This window comes from Macaca mulatta, chromosome 14 (assembly GCF_049350105.2).
Source record: "Macaca mulatta isolate MMU2019108-1 chromosome 14, T2T-MMU8v2.0, whole genome shotgun sequence".
Classification (NCBI taxonomy): Eukaryota; Metazoa; Chordata; class Mammalia; order Primates; family Cercopithecidae; genus Macaca; species Macaca mulatta.
The window spans coordinates 16,900,432-16,918,707 of NC_133419.1; the positions used below are offsets into that span (position 1 = coordinate 16,900,432).

General features: G+C 35.4%; 1 protein-coding gene across 1 annotated transcript; it reads right to left on the minus strand.

Annotated features, from left to right (window-relative positions):
• Positions 1-4,489: 4,489 nt before the first annotated feature.
• Positions 4,490-5,428, minus strand: LOC707501 (olfactory receptor 5AS1). Its single transcript, XM_001095920.3, has one exon. It carries the CDS (start codon positions 5,426-5,428, stop codon positions 4,490-4,492), a length of 939 nt encoding a protein of 312 aa, XP_001095920.1.
• Positions 5,429-18,276: the final 12,848 nt, after the last annotated feature.

Genomic DNA, 18,276 nt, shown 5'->3' on the forward strand with positions numbered 1-18,276 from the left:
AAAATGTATATTCTGTTGATTTGGGGTGTAGAGTTCTGCGGAGGTCTATTAGGTCTGCTTGGTCCAGAGCTGAGTTCAAGTCCTGAATATCCTTGTTAATTTTCTGCCTTGTTGATCTGTCTAATGCTAACAGTGGGATGTTAGTCTCCCACTATTATTGTATGGTAGTCTAAGTCTCTTTGTAGGTCTCTAAGAACTGGCTTTATGAATCTGGTTGCTCCTGTATTGGGTGCATATATATTTAGGATAGTTAGCTCTTCTTGTTGCATTGATCCCTTTACCATTATGTAATGCCCTTCTTTGTCTCTTTTGATCTTTGTTGGTTATAGTCTGTTTTATCAGAGACTAGGATTGCAACCTCTGCTTTTTCTTTTTTTTCTTTTCTCTTTTTTTCTTCTATCCATTTGCTTGGTAAATATTCTTACCTCCCTTTATTGTGAGCCTATGTGTGTTTTGCACATGAGATGGGTCTCCTGAATACAGCACACCAATGGGTCTTGACTCTATCCAATTTGCCAGTCTGTGGCTTTTAATTGTGGCATTTACATTTAAGATTAATATTGTTATGTGTGAATTTGATCCTGTCATTATGATGCTAGCTGATTATTTGCCCATTAGCTGATGTGGTTTCTTTGCAGTGTCGAAGTTCTTAAAATTTGCTGTGGTTTTGCAGTGGGTAGTACCAGTTGTTCCTTTCCATGTTTAGTGCTTCCTTCAGGAGCTCTTGTAAAGCAGGCCTGGTGGTGACAAAATCTCTCAGCATTTGCTTTTCTGTAAAGGATTTTATTTCCCTTCACTTATGAAGCTTAGTTTGGCTGGATACAAAACTGAGTTGAACATTCTTTTCTTTAAGAATGTTGAATATTGGCCCCCACTCTCTTCTGGCTTGTAGGGTTTCTGCAGAGAGATCCGCTGTTAGTCTGATGGGCTTCCCTTTGTGGGTAATGCAATCTTTCTCTCTGGCTGTCCTTAACACCTGAACATTTTTTCCTTCATTTCTACCTTGGTGAATCTGACGACTATGTGTCTTGGGGTTGCTCTTCTTGAGGTGTATCTTTGTGGTGTTACCTGTATTTCCTGAATTTGAATGTTGGCCTGTCTTGCTAGGTTGGGGACTTTCTCCTGGATAATATCCTGAAGAGTGTTTTCCAACTTGGTTCCATTCTGCCCCTCACTTTCAGGTACACCAACTAAACGTAGGTTTTGGTCTTTTCACATAGCTCCATATTTCTTGGAGGCTTTGTTCATTTATTTGCATTCTTTTTTCTCTAATCTTGTCTTCAAGCTTTATTTCATTAAGTTGATCTTCAATCTCTGATATCCTTCCGTTTGATCGATTTGGCTATTGATGCTTGTGTATGCTTCATGAAGTTCTCATGCTGTGTTTTTCAGCTTCATCAGGTTACTTATGTTCTTCTCTAAACTCGTTATTCTAACTAGCAATTCCTCTAACCATTTTTCAAGGTTCTTAGCTTCCTTGCATTGGGTTAGAACATGCTCCTTTAGCTCAGAGGAGTTTGTTATTACCTACTTCTTCTGTTTGCTATTACCCAATTACTTCCATCAGTTCCTCAAACTCATTCTCTGTCCAGTTTTGTTTCCTTGCTGGTGTGGAGTTGTGATCCTTTGGGATGAGAAGAGGTGTCTGGTTTTAGAAATTTTCAGCCCTTTGGCACTGGTTTTTCCTCCTCATCATGGATTTATCTACCTTTGGTCTTTGATGTTGGTGATAGCGTTTCTGAGTGGACGTCCTTTGTGTTGATGTTGATGCTATTCCTTAGTTTTCCTTTTAATGGTCAGGCCCCTCTGCTGCAGGTCTGCTGGAGTTTGCTGGGTATCCACCCCAGACCCTGTTTTCCCGTGAAGCCAGTAACGATTGCTGCCTGTTCCTTCCTCTGGAAGCTTCATCCCACAGGCACACCTGCCAGATGCCAGCTGGAGCTCTCCTCTATAAGGTGTCTATCAATCCCTACTGGGAGGTGTCTCCTAGTCAAGAGTTGCCAGGGTCAGGGACTCACTTGAGGCGGCAGTCTGTCTCTTAGCAGAGCTTGAACGCTGTGCTGGGAGGTCTGCTGCTCTCTTCACAGCCAACAGGTAGGGACGTTTAAATCTGCTGAAGCTGCACCCACAGCTTCCCCTTCCTTCAGGTTCTCTGTCTCAGGGGGATGGGGGTTTCATCTATAGGCCCACAACTGGGGCTGCTGCCTTTTTTTCAGAGATCCCCTGCCCAGAGAGGAGGAATCTAGAGAGGCAGTCTGGCTACAGAGGCTTTGCAGTGCTGCAGTGGGCTCCATCCAGTTCAAACTTCCTGGCAGCTTTGTTTACACTGTGAGGGGAAAACTGCCTACTCAACCTTCAGCAATGGCGGACACCCCTCCCCCCACCAAGCTCAAGCATCCCAGGTGGACTTCAGATTGCTATGCTTGCAGTGATAATTTCAAGCAAGTGAATCTTAGCTTGCTGGAATCCATGGGGGTGGGATCTGCTGAGCTAGACCACTTGACTCCCTGGCTTCAGCCCCCTTTCCAGGGAAGTGGATAGTTCTGTCTCGCTGGCATTCCAGGTGTCACTGTGGTATGAAAAAACTCCTGCAGCTAGCTCGGTGTCTGCCTAAACAGCCACCCAGTTTTGTGCTTGAATCTCAAGGCCCCGGTGGTGTAGGCACCCGAGGGAATCTCCTGGTCTGTGGGTTGTGAAGACCGTGGGAAAAGCGCAGTACCTGGGTGGGAGTACACCCGTTCCTCATGGCACAGTCCTTCATGGCTTCCCTTGACTAGTGGAGGGAGTTTCCCAACCCCTTGTGCTTCCTGGGTGAGGCAGTGCCCCACCCTGCTTCTGCTTGCCCTCAATGGGCTGCACCCACCGTCTAACTGTCTAACCAGTCCCAATGAGATGAGCCAGGTCCCTCAGTTGGAAATGCAGAAATCACCCGCCTTCTCCGTTGATCTCGCTGGGAGTGGCAGACTGGAACTTTTCCTATATAGCCCTCTTGCCAGCCACCAAACATAACTATTATATGCACTGAGAAACCTAAAAATTTGTGTGACACTTTACTCTGTCAGTTGCTTTATTGTAGTGGTCTAGAAGAGAACCCACAGTTTCTTCAAGGTATGTCTATAAAAATTAGATTATTTAATTTTCAAATCATATATATACCAATAATTTACATATATAACTTTATTTAATACTCAAAACAATCCATTTCATTAGGTGCTATCTTATTGTCTCCATGTCCAAGGTTAAATTCAATATAACTAATCCAGTCATTTATATTTTCATAATTATTACAAAATGCACACTTTTTTATTTCAAATGTGTATAGTGTATCACTTTAACTTTGTCAAAGTAAGACAAAAAGTAAATAGAGACTTCAGACTGAAAGATCAAAATAAACCACAAAAAATCCGATAATTTAATTATCAAAATTATTACAGAGTAAGAATTGTTTATACTTTAATTGCCTTGCATTGTAAATTTACAGAATAAAAGATCAGTGTAATTTTCACCTCTTCTTGAAGATAGAGCCTCAAAGACTATGTTAGCAACACGAATATGAATAATTAGTAAATTAGACAGTTTATAATCTTGATAGTATTCACAAACTTGTTTTTCACAATTACCCACTATGAATGAAAGAGTAGGAAATTTCTTGCAGTAATCATCTTAGCCCAAAGACAATGTGATATATCTTCATTCTGACTTAATAGTAATGAAACTATTTCTACATGCCTTCTAATTTCTTGAGAGCCAGTGAAACCACCGTTAGTATCCCTAACGCATTATTGTTACTATAAAATATCTCTGTTGATAAATGCTTTGTAAGTACAAATATAGACTCACTGTCCAAATAAAATAAGGCCCCTATTTTCCCAGTCATTCATCTGTCTATCCATCTATCCATCCCTCCATCCACCACTTAAATTTATGTCTGAAGTTGCAATGTTTTGAATTTTTGCAATCAGACCTTGGAGACGACCTTGAGCAGCAGGATGCTTAGTGTTCCAATGATTGAATGCATGCCTAGCATTCCAATAATGGAACCCTAGGCATAAATGGCCTAAACACACAGATAAGGAGGACATGCAGTATACCAGGTACCAAACAGATGTTGGAAAAAACAAGCCAATATACACATGCTCTGCTACCAAGTAGCTTCTAATACTGATTGATTGACTGAAAAGTCAATATTTACCTTCAATACAACATAGTAAAGAACAGAATCAATGTACAAAGTATTTTAGAAACACTAATTGGATAGAAATCATGATTATGCTTATTTAGGTAATGTTTTATAGAGTAGAATTGTGGAGATAATTTTTGGAGAGAGGATGAAACATTTTAATGCATTGAGTATAACAAGTTATCTTTATTTCTGAAAATGTGATAAATTTAAAATAGTTGCACATAAGATGTTCATGGCATAATTGCTGTTTATGAGATTGGAAGGGTAAGTTAGATATTGACTATTCTTAAGTGATTTGAATACCATTCATTTTAAAATACAATTTCTTTCTGATAGCTTTTTGAGAGCATTTTTCACATGCTTGTTTCTGAAACTATAAATTATTGGATTAAACATGGGAAATACAACAGTATAAAACACTGCCGCCACCTTATCAGTGTCTAGGGAATAGCTGGTGGTGGGCCGTAAGTACATAAACAGGAGCGTTCCATAGAATAAGGTGACTGCTATGAGGTGGGAAGCACAAGTGGAGAATGTTTTGCTTCTGCCACCTGATGACTTGATGCTCAACACAGTGATGAGGATGCAAAAGTAAGAAATAAATATGACCACAAAAGTGCTGGTCTGGATGAAGCCGCACAAAGCAAAGAGCAGAAGCTGGTTGATCTGAGTGTCTGTACATGATAGAGCCAGAAGAGGTGGGATATCACAGAAAAAATGATTGACAATATTGGAGCCACAAAATGGCAGCCTGAATGTGAGGCACACATGGACCAGTGATGTCATACTTCCACTGAAATATGCCAACACAATGAAGCAGACACAGACTCTCCTAGACATCAGCGTAGAATACAGCAGTGGCTTGCAGATGGCTGTATAGCGGTCATAAGCCATTGCTGCCAGGATAAGGCACTCAGCATCCGCAAAAGAAGCAAAGAAAAACATTTGTAGCACACATCCATAAGGAGAGATGCTTTTCCTGGATGCTAAGAAGTTTGCCAGCATTTTAGGAGTGATTGCTGTAGAATAGCTGATATCTAAGAAAGACAAGTTGCTAAGAAAATAATACATGGGGGTTTGAAGGCTTGAATTAATATTAACTAGAATTATTAAGAGCATATTTCCCACCATAGTTAATGTATATACCATAAGAAATACCAAGAACAGTGTGACTCTGAGAGGTAGAGAATCTGTGAATCCAACAAATAGGAACTCAGTTGGCATGGTGTAATTACTCTCCAACATCTTAGTTTTCTTGTTTTTCTCACTGGACCTAGATAGTATCAGAAGACGTAAGTTAACTTGAGTTATGGATGAAACAAAAGTATCTTTATTCTCTTCTTCTAAGGAAGCAAATAGAAGGTCAGTAAAATCACAGAGATGGCATTTTTTGTAAATTTTGATTTTGTTTTTATACTTTGATTAAAGGAAGTATAATAATTAAAGATCATGGATAGCAGAAAATGTTATTTAGATGGTGGTGTTTTATACTGTAGTACCTCTTTAAATGCACTGCACTTTATGTGATGATACTAGTTTCTTTCTTTTTTTTTTATTATTATACTTTAAGTTCTAGGGTACATGTGCACAACGTGCAAGTTTGTTACATATGTATACATGTGCCATGTTGGTGTGCTGCACCCATTAACTCATCATTTACATTAGGTATATCTCCTAATGCTATCCCTCTCCCTTCCCCCCACCTCACGACAGGCCGCAGTGTGTTCCTTTTCCTGTGTCTAAGTGTTCTCATTGCTCAATTCCCACCTGTGAGTGAGAACATGTGGTGTTTGTTTTTTTGTCCTTGCGATAGTTTGCTGAGAATGATGGTTTCGAACTTCATCCATGTCCCTCCAAAGGGTTAAAATTAAGCTGCTATAAAGACACCTGCATATGTATGTTTATTATGGCACTATTCACAATAGCACAGACTTGGAACCAACCCAAAGGTCCATCAATGATAGACTGGATTAAGAAAATGTGGCACATGTACACCATGGAATACTATGCAGCCATAAAAAAGGATGATACTGGTTTTTTTTCAAGCTGAAAGGGATAAATGTAGCTCATGTAAAGAAACCTAGTAGAATAATGAGAGTTGGCAAAATCTCTAGAGGCAAAACTCTATTTTTGCAATCCTAAAATCACATTCTTCTACATAAAGGAGAGTTGAGATAAAATATGAAAAATGTCCATATTTGAACTATGTAATTCCACAGAAGAATATCTGTGATGCTGGGAGGTTACCTAACATAGTAGTTAAGAGCATGATGGTTATGCCAGAGATGGCTGGGTTTACAACTTGGCTTTGCTATTTACTATTTTTGTGACGTTGGTATAGTTATTTGACTTTCTATGATAGTTAAAATGAATAAATAAATATTCCTAGTAAGCAGATATCTGTACATCACTTACATGACTACACATAGAAGTCACTGTATGAGTGCTGTTTAAATAAAATTTATTAAAAATAAATTGACTCCATTTTGATTCTTTTGATTTTATTTTATCTGAACACCATGAAATATCCAGATCATTCTCAATATTAATCTTGTCTTTAACATCATAGATATATTATTTGTTTTCTCTTGTAAAAAGTCTGTGTGTGTGTGTGTGTGTGTGTTATACACAAATGTATTGTTTGGCAGTACTAAATCTTTACTCATGCCCTATCATTGTTGTTTTCTTTTTCAAGGTTTAGTTTGCTTTATCTCTGAAGTAGGCACTGTTTGGTGTGAAGTTCTAGAAAGTATGTTTTGAAGGGCTGCATATGTAATTGGACTTCTAAACTAGTTCTGTAAGGACAAACATTGTATGGAAAAATGAAAAAATAATCAAGAACAAAAAAGTTAAGATGATTTTAAATAAAATACAATGCTAATGGAATATTCAGCAGGAAGTTAGATCATTTGGAAGTGAGAAGTGCTTACAGTGAGTAACATAGTGAGTAACTAAGGGAAATTATGGGATCTATTGTCTCTGTCATACCTGATAACCTCAGAACGTCTTCTCTCCAGCCAAATGGCAAGGAATCTTCTAAATGTACTGAAAAGAGAAGCCAGCCTTCTCTGCGAACTCAGATTTTTTAGAAGAGCAAATAACTTGACAGGGTAAGAATGCAATGTGTGTAGCTAAAACTATAGTGAAGAAATCCCAACTCTGAAAAAATACTAGAAAAATGTACAAAAGTCATTTGCAAGCTTTATATAACATTCAAATCTTCACAACTGGATATGTATTTTCTCTCTTATTTCCGACCAACCCTAGCAACTTTCCACTGTTACATTTCTGATGGGATGGCTAAATCAAATTCGCAGGCTCATCCAAACAAGTGACATTTCCATTAATGATTTTAATGAGTTTATATATTATATCCAAAAACAAGTTGTGAGATCAAAGTCTTATTTTTCTTCCTTGAGTCCCATAACACCTACAAAACAATTTAAATGGGTTTTGTAGTCAATTGTCCAGTGAGAGACTGAGCATCCCAGGACAACTTTCCTTTTCCTACAGGATTATCTCACACTGCTCTTAGCTGAAATCAGAAAAATCTCCTAAAATGAGTTGAACCCCATTGGATCTTAGGGAAATCTCGTTTGACAAACCTCCTATTCCTAAAAGATTAATAAATTGTATTTGCTATTCTCTTTGAAAGAGATATGCAGATAGCAGAAATATTAGTACTGATTACACTCAATCTATTCTTTCCTTTACAAATGGCATTGTACTGAGCTTAACCACACAGAATTTGAAGTTAGGCAAATGAATATAACCTCAGGTCTAAATATAATTTTCTAGAAGTCATTGAACTTCTCTATGCCTAAATTATTTGTTATATTTAATTAGCATAATAATACATTATAATACTGAAATCAAGATTGGACTAGGTAGCTTTACAGAAGTTGCTATGCTGTAGATGCATCAAAATGTATGTTATTATATATTATAATTATTACTATTAATGCCATTATGATTATTTAACAATTCAATATCTGAGTTTGAAATGACAAATTCTCCTAGTTTGTTTTTATATAAACAAACACAATTAACCACACTGTAAGTGAATATGTGATATGTGCTTGTAAAATCTGAGGTTTAGCATGCTGCCACAGAAAGTTATTACACCACTGATTTTCCAAAAGTTCTTAAATAGGCATAGTCAGCTTCCATCTCATGGCAATAAGGTACACAACGAATTGGGCGGTGATTTTTTTTTTCTAATTGCCATGGATAAGGTAAGCTTAGGTCTATGCTACTACTATTTTCTCCCCACACTCAACCCACATACATACACAAACTGAAACACACCACACACATGCACACACACACACACAGAGAAATAGCAGAGATACATTTTATTTGAGGTAAATTCATGATCTTTGCTACCTTCACAATAAACATTTTGTTGATGCTTTAGAGAAAAAATCACCTACCTCAGCACCATCAAGAACTTTGAATTGTAGAATTTACTTTGCATAATGGGTTATCAACATTTTTCTCTAGATTTTAGAAATAATTCTTATAAGGGATGACTATATATATTATAGTCTGTGACAAGTGAGACAGTATCCCAAGATAATTTCCAATCCCAGTAGGGCATCTGATAGTTAATTACTCTCATCCTAGTGGTATAGGTATATGGTTTAGCTGATCTCTTTTAAATGAAAAAAGGTAAAGAATAATAACACAATTGACTATAATGTAACCAGTAATAACATAACCTGTCTTCATCATTGAGAGAGGTTTGATTAAAATGATCTTTTAATTCTACCAACAATCTTTTAATTCTACCAGCAAAAAAATTATATTTCTTCTGTAAATTCTTATTTCTATCAGTTCTCATTATGAATTCAGTTACTTAATGATACTTTGAAGTATTTAGTGGTACTATGGAATTCTAAAGTACAAGCTCAATATATTGAGAAGAATCTCAGGCACTCTAATTTTTGGTTGTTTTTCCACTGTTGGAGTGACTAGAAAGAAATATGCCTTGAATGTTAAGCTACAGGAGTAAACACTGGTGACTCAGGCAACCTAGATTTGAATGGTAGTCATGCCATTTCACGGCTATGGCACCTTGAACTACTTATTTAATGTTTACTAATTTTTAAATTGTGAATAATAATTGCACACATCAAATTCTTGTCAAGATTGAGATAACTCAATGTCACTTGTTCAGCAGATGGTACTTGTTCCATGACTCTTAATGTTCTCTAATAATTATAGCAGTATTTGCAACAGTATTTCTTAATACTTTATAACACTGCTCTAGATCGTAACATTATTTAAATGATTGACAATGGCATAGTCTATACCTTATGATTCTTAAGATTGACAGACTAGACAGTGGATAAATACAGAATCCCACCTAGCCTCTCTTCTGTACCTGGGAGGAAAATTGAAATCAGTTTTGTGGCTTTCAGAAGGGCTTTTTATTTAATGGGTGGACCTATTTTAGAAATAGGAGGTTTAAACAAAGTTGTCAACCTTTAAGTGCATCCAGTAAATGGTTCAAAAATGCACTCATTCATATAGAAGATGAATGTAATCTCTAAAATTGAAAGCAGCTTATTCATATGCTGTGTCCTTTATGTGGTAGGAAATAATAAGGTTTGTAAAAAGATGCTTCCATGTAAGGAATCACAGAAAGCCCCCTGATGCTTGGATATACAGAAACAAGGATTCTAAATTGCTGATATTTCCAGTTTTCCATGTTATGTTTGTCTTCAATATGGTGGATAATTGTGCTCTTTAATGGGATAATGAAAGGCAAATTGACTTTTCTTCAGAGCCTGAAACTTACAAATATAGAGACTAATATTGACATTTTGTGTTTCCCCTGCTAAGAAAAAGTAAAATGACTGAGGAAGTTTGCTTTCCTTTTGTGGGTTAGAGAGGGAGAGAAAATACTATACAGATTAAAAGTTACAAGGAGGGCAGCACGGGCTGTACTGTAAGGAGACCACATCTGGAATGATAGTTTTAGATAGAAATAGTTGATCAAATTAATAAAGAATAATTGACTCATATTTTTGAAGACTCATTTTTCTTCTGTACTGGCAAAATAAAAGAGCGAAATTGTAATTACATTAGAAACTTTGCCATCTATATATTTTTTAATGTTAGTATTGTGCAGGAAAAGATAAACTCAACTATCTGGAGTCTTCAGAACCGGCCCTGACGTCTGAAACCTTGGAATATCCTGTCTGATAAGGGCATCTTCATATACTTTGGCTCAGTTTACACTGATGGTATGATTTATTCTGCCCTGTTTTTGCATACCTGGGGCTTCCAGGTTATACTGTATTAGTATTGGGCATTTGAAGACTACATATCTAAGATCAGGTAAGTGGATTCTCCGTGCCTATGTGACTGACCCTCAGTCAAACCTTGGACACAATTATTTGGTAATCTTCTGTGATTGTCAATATTCCATACTTGTTATCAGATAATACTTCTGGGAGATTAAGTGTTGCCTGTGTGATTCCACTCAAGAGGACAAGTGGAAGCTCATACTTGGTTCTCCCAGAAACTAACCTATACATTCTTTTCCTTCTACAATATAATCCGTATTTTTGTGAAACAAGTTCACTGTGTACTGGTTACCAACTTGCCTGGTTCCAGTGAGACAGAACACACGTACACACAAGTTACATGAAGCAAGCAGCAAAGGACAACAGAAGGCTAGGATTTATTGAAAGCTGGGCTTCCAAAGTTCAGGAAAGATGCTCAGACTGAATGGGATCTCATCGGCATATGCCTCACTTGCACTGCAGCTGAGGGAACCCAGAGAGCAGCCTATCCTGGTTTTGTACACTGGGGTGACAAGAATTGCTGGGCCAAAGTCTTGAAGGACAACCTGTTTCTAAAGTGAAGGAGGCATTGGCCAAAGCAACACAGGCTCTGTTCCAGCTGCCTCCCCTATCTCAGAATGTTGCATTTTCAGTAGATTCTAGAGTTATTTTTGAGCATTACACATGAGGAAGGAGGGACAACTGGATTGCTCGAAGGCTACCTGGAAAACTGTCCTGCAATCTTTAGTTGTAATAAACTATAACCATAAGCATAATAGCTTTTCTGAGTTCTGTGACTTCTAGTGAATCATTGAAACTGATGTGGGACCTCTGATACAAGTACTAAGTTCTAAAAGTGTCCTGAAGTGTTTTTTAAAATAAGATTTCAAACTTCTTTCTTTGTATATTATGTAAAATATCTAAAAATATACCAGACAGTTATACAATATTTTAACATAAAATATTAGGTAAACATTTAGTTTATTCTAAAAATGTCTATATAAACCAGAAAGCAAAAGAAATACTTATAAACTCAGCACTGAAATTGATTGAAAAGCAAAGAATCCTGAATATTGCCAAAACTGGAAATTCTCTCTGATCATCTTCACTATCTTGCTTCCCTGACAGTGGCAGCTACTTTTCTGCATTATTCCCTAGATTTCAATTTTAAAAATAATTTAATCTATATTCCTAAAACTATTTTTTTAATAAATATACTTTTAAAAATTTTTGAACACTGTAAATATGATACCACAATATTTGTCATCTATAGTGCTTATGTTTTTCTTTAATACTGTGTTTCTAACGTTCTCTCATGTTCATACGTATTTCTTCACTCTGTAATTTCACAATTTGTAATATTCTTTATCTTTGCTGTGTCATAATTCAATTGCATACTACCTAATTTTATAACCCATGTTACTATTAATGTTATTTTACTTTTCACTAAGCACACATGTACAAGAGTCTACATTGATTAGATATAGGGTATACATAGTTCAACTTTAAAATATAGCAAATTATTTTCTAAATTTCTTGTTCATAGCTACACTCTCAACAACAGAAAATAACACCTGAGATTACTTTTACTTGGTAATACATTTTTCTTTTCTTTCTTTTTTTTTTTTTTTAATTTTATTTTGAGACAGAGCCTCGCTTTGTGGCCCAAGCTGGAGTGCAGTGGCGCCATCTCGGCTCACTGCAAGCTCCACCTCCCGGGTTCACGCCATTCTCTTGCCTCAGCCTCCCGAGTAGCTGGGACTACAGATACCCGCCATCACACCTGGCTAATTTTTTGTATTTTTAGTAGAGACGGAGTTTCACTGTAGCCAGGATGGTCTCGATCTCCTGACGTAGTGATCCGCCCGCCTCGGCCTCCCAAAGTGCTGGGATTACAAGCATGAGCCACCACGCCTGGCCACTTGCTAATGCTTTTTATACTCTGAAATTTAATATTTTCTGCCAATATAATGGAGGTGATATTTTTAATCTTTATTGGCATAAAGATGGAAAAATCCCATTTGTAATCGTAAATTATTTAAAACAAAAGTTCAAGCAACTAAAATAATAACATTTTAGCCATTAAATTGGATGCACAAGAAGGCCATGACATTAAAGGTTATCCACTACTTTTGAAAGCATTGTCATTTCAACATTTTGCCTGGAAATTTACAGTGTTGATTCTGCCCCCTTTTGAGACAGATTAACCATTCAAAGTGAATGCCCAATAAACCTCATTATTCATAATATTAGAGGCATTTTAGCTTGAATTCCAAGAATATATAGAGCAATTATTATTGAAAGGTTAAATATCATAGAAAACTGAACATATGATAAATAAATTAAGACTCCTCTAGAACTTTTTTTACTTTACTGTAACAAATCCCTCTGGAAGTTGTGAATTATTCCATTTTGCATTAGGGAAATAAAGAGTTCAGCATTAGAATGCTTTTTAACTATGTTTTTATTCAGTCTCAAGGGAAATCAATAGATATTCCAACTATTTAATATATCACATATTTTTATTCTTCTCTATTAAAAGACCCACATGTATATTTCAGCAACAAAATGACTATAAGATCAATTTTTCTTCATTCTTCGTTGCAATTTATCATATGCATTTTTCTTAGTAACACAGAAAAACTTATTAGAGTAAAATATTAGGATCCTGAAGTCAATCCTTATATAAATGACTTCCACAAACATGCTTCCATTCTAAGAAGTAATAAAATATGAATCCAATCATTTATAAAACTAACTTTAATAATATTTTACACATCAAAAATGAGTTAAATCTATTAATTATTTTATTGATTACTCAAAAATATTTATTGAATGCCTGCTATGTGGCAGACACTAATTAACCTAGTCAATAATTGCAAAGATTTGTGCTCTAAAATAGGTTATTGGAAAGGTCAAGAAGAGAAAGATGTAATAACTGAAATTTATAGATTCTATTATATCTTGTGAAGGTAATTAAATAGGTTTTTGTAATTAAGAACTTGAACTTCATTCAATCTTCGACCTTGAGGTTTTGTTTCATTTTGTTTTATTTAACGTTAGCTATAGAAAGCACAACAATCTTATAAAATCAAGATGTGGAAATACAAGTCAACAAAACAGTGTCATCTTTATCATGCAACTGGACGACTAACAAAGATATTTACTTTCTTTGAAAAGTATCCATTCAAACATCTTTTTTACATTTCTTCTCCTTCTTCTTCTTATTTCTATTCTTATTCTTCTTCTTCTTCCTCTTTGTCCTTCTTCTCCTTCTGTTTCTCCTTCTTCTTGCTTGTAGATGAGTAAGTGACACGTGAAAATCTAGACCTTACTCTACATCTTATAAACTGCAATGTTCTCTTGATCAGTACACAATTTATACCCAGTCAAGACAGTACAATTGTCAAAACACTAATCTCTTATGCACTTTCCCTGAGAGTCAATACCTTTATTACTTTATGAGATAATTAGAAGGAAACAAATATAAATAAAGGCATAAATACATAGAAGGGTGTAAATATGTAAATCCTCAGAGATATTATTATGTTAAAATAATAAAACAAGTCCACTGGATTTAGCTAAAACCAGGTTACCAATTACATTGAAGAGAAAATTCAGTGATAAAGATACGGTACAGATGCAGGGATCTCAAACTTTGTGGTATCTCTACCCAAAGATATAGTCCCTTCCTCTTGGAAAAAAAAATCCTAAAAAGCTGACCATTTTACCCTTTAAAATGTTTACATTTATATAATGCAATTTAATGCATTATAACAGAAATACCAAGAACATTAGTTATTATCAAGGCAATTTGCCCAACTAGTCTAGATCTGTCTGGACATTTTACACTTTTTATCACTGTAGTAGCCTATGTTGTTTTGCAGTTGTTGTTGTTGTTGTTGTTGTTTATGTTCCCTGTATTGTAATTAGAGGAGACATCAGTAGTAAAATAGTATTTTCTGTGCCTCGGAATATTATACCCCCATTAAAAAATGACCCCTTAAGATATTTCCCTAAGTCTGAAAAAATCACAGAGGTCAAGACTGTTCAATTAATTATTATGGTGAAGGAGTTAAAGGCAAGCACCATACCACATAGTTTGGATTAAGGACTAGAATTTGGAGAAAGTTTATAAACCAGACATTTTCAAAAGAGGAAACATATAACCCTTATATCCTCATTGTTGCATAGCGATATGGACAAACTGCTGGATATATGGTGGGTTTGTATTCCAGAAGACAACCTTGTCTCCATTGCTTAATGTGTTTATGAAGTCAGTATTTGTGTGTGGCCTAAATGGACGATGAATATTACAAACTCAGATGCCAAAATCTGAATATGGGTTGGGGTTTAGGAGAGTGCTGTTAATTTTTGGTTTCCCAGAATCTGAATCCTTGGAACTCAGGGGAAGACTCAAACCTCTGGTGGATAATGATATGGGTAGAATAAAAGTTACTGGTTTTCTAGCCAACTCTGCAATGACTTTTGGAATAATAGGAAATTCTTCCTGCTTACAGTTATTGTAGATATTTATAAAAGTTGAATGATTCTGAGAATATAAAATAATACAGGCCTCTATTAATTCAAAGCCTTTATAGTTTAATGGAAAATTCATGTACCTGTTTTAAGATTCCCACTGGTCACACAAGCTTTGTTATCTGTTAGGAAATACAATTACATATATTACTATTCCATCAGGTTCAAAGATTATACATTTATATGTCTTAAAAATAAACTGAATGTTTAATTCATTCAAGACTTCCTTTATGAAAGATCATTTATTTTATATGAATATAAAATGATACATATATGATTATATATATCATAATCCAGATATGAGTCAAAGGAGAATAAGACAAATCATTTTTAAAGTTTTTGGGTTTGGAAGTAATGTTACCTAACTGAGATGGCAATGTTATTATTTGTGGGTAAATTCTTTAATCTATGGTAAGATGTAAACTTAGCTGTCAAAAGTTATAAGAAAATTACAATCAGATTACTACGTTTGTGTGTGTTAACAAGGAATTTGTGTATATCTGGCATTATTTGTGTGTGTATTATTTAGTATAATTTGTTTTATAATATTAAGAGTCTTGTTACCCTCTCGTCATATGTATAATTTAATTTAAACTTGAAATTTAAGTTTGAAATCTAAGTTATTAGTATTGCATTATTTGAAAGTTCTTAAGTTTAGTTCTACTTATAAGTATAATTTATTAATTATATGCATGATTTGTTTTATTTCTTTTCATTAATTTGAAGCATTCAAAATAAAAAATGGCATAAAATATAAAACGTATACCTTCCATTTAAACTATTTGAAGATTTTTAATTAACTACTTTCGTAAACGAGATCAATCCTTATGCAAAGGCTCCTCAGAAGTGATTGTTAAAATCTACTAAGTATATGTAGAAAATAAGCCTTAAATATCAAATTAACAGTTTCAAGATTTTACAATGTGCCATCTTAATAACTGAAGAGACTTTGAATAGACTTTTGTGTAAACAGTACCACCTTTCCTCAGCTAAAATATGGGAGAAATAATTATGACCACCTCAGCAAGTGATGTAGAACATTTATTAAGAATTTAAATATAAAACCATCATATGATGCTTAAGGTATTATGAATTCCCTATACAAGTAGGCTCCCTTTCATATGGACCCCAAGTGTGGTTTATTTTGCTATCTTGAAAATTTAGATCTAGAAAATGTGAACTTTCATCCACTTGTAGAATCAGAATCACAAATAATAATTTCAAAAAAACCACACGACTTTAAAATTTTTTAAAGAAATTAGATTTTCTTATTCATTATCCTATTTGCTTAGGATATAGTATTTCTTTAAACATTGTAGAATGGATACTAGCAAGTTTCCCTTTCTTATTACTTATAATGAGAAATAGGGCTAGATTGGAAGTTAAACATATAGACAAAGGAACACACACACACAGTGACAAAGGGGTTAGGGGATGTTAAACAAAATTTATGGGAGGCCATTTTTTTTGAACTGATCTCCTAAATGCCAGGTAATCAAACTAAACTTGAAACAGTCCTGTTTTCCAAATACACAGGAGATTTCAACCGAGTCAGCCTAAAACGGACCACCACTCCAAGCTAATTTTTATATTTTTAGTGGAGATGGGGTTTCACTATGTTGGCCAGGCTGGTCTCAAACTCCTGACCTCATGATCCACCCGCCTTGGCCTCCCAAAGTGCTGGGATTACAGGCATGAGCCACCGCGCCTGGCCCCAAGCTGCTTTTTGTTCCCTATTTCTGCTTTCTCCAATCCTTTTCTGTCTGTAAAGCCAAGCTCCTCTTGCTCAGCTCAATGGATCTCTTATCCTATTTTATGGAAGTAGATGCTACCCAATTCTAGAGTTGCAAATAAACACCAATTCTATATTTAAAATCATTTGTGGTAATTTTGCCTTTTGATAGGGAAGAATAATAATTTGGTGTTAGGCTATGCATCCAATTGGAATAAGCTAAAACTACAGAGAAAGAAGCAATGTAAATGGTCAATACATAACATTTTCACTGACTTTAAATGGGACTTTAAAATTACATAGACGTCAGAAATCACTTTATGATACAAGTGCTAAATAATCTCACTCTGTCATCCAGGTTGGAGTGCAGCGGCCTGATCATGGCTCACTGCAACCTCCTCCTCAGGGCGTTAAAGCGATTCCGGTGCCTCAGCCTCCTAAGTAGCTGGGATTACAGGCATGCGCCACCAGTCGCGGCTAATTTTTTTGTATTTTTAATAGAGTCAGGGTTTTGCCATGTTTGCCAGGCTGGTCTCAAACTCTTGGCATCAACTGATCCGCCTACCGTGGCCTCCCAAAAGGTTGGGATTACAGATGTGAGCCACAACCCCCAGCCTGGGTTTAACTTTCTTCTGAGACTTAAGTTCCTGCCTTTAGAGAATTGACTTCTCAATTAATCTTGGGTGACCCCAGGTCACCCAATCTCCTTGAAGGAAAACAAAATAAAAATGCAGCTTCATGTATTTAATCAGGTTAAATCTTAAAATTTTTCCAGTGGATAGTTCAACTTTACACTGCACTCTAAAAATAAAGTTTCTTTTTTATATTTTTTCACCTACAAGTGAGAATCCCAGTTTAAAAAGGAAATAATAGACTACTTTGGTAAAACTCTGCATGGGAAAGAAGTTATAAAGATTTATTCACTTCAGTGGACAGGTACTTTTTCTGCTACATAGCATTAATTTGATAATGTACTTTGTAACTAAAATATTTGGATTACTTTAAAACATTAAATATCATTCTTTAGGATATAATAGATGTCAAAATATATGTTACTTGAATAGATTACTATTATTGCAGCAGGGGGCAATGTATAAATTTTGGAATTAAGGGCATAGAATTGTTTTAAAGGCAAGAAAATAAATGTATTTTAGTTAACTCACATACCTGCAAAGAACATAGGAGTGATTTTAGCAGTAATGTGCTCGTCTTTTGGATTTGAATGGAGGTTGGTATAGAAACAATAGTACAATTTATGCACATTTACAGAAACTGAAGTATGTAGAGTTAGACCAGAAATTTGAGAGACTTACAACCCAAATTCAATAGAGACCATTGTTTATTAAATTCACATGTTCATCAATTTGTCTTCTAATCATCCTTCCGTCACTTTAATTACTATGCCATATTATCCCAGGTTTTTCCATATGTGAATATCCTTATTAACATTTCTGTTTTTTTCTATAAACTTTCAAAGGGAGAAACATTTTCATCTCATACAAAGTTTGCACAAAATATATTTCTCATAA

Coding starts and splice junctions, on each gene's coding strand:
- LOC707501 (XM_001095920.3), bottom strand. CDS start 5,428: ATGTTGGAGAGTAATTACACCATGCCAACTGAGTTCCTATTTGTTGGA.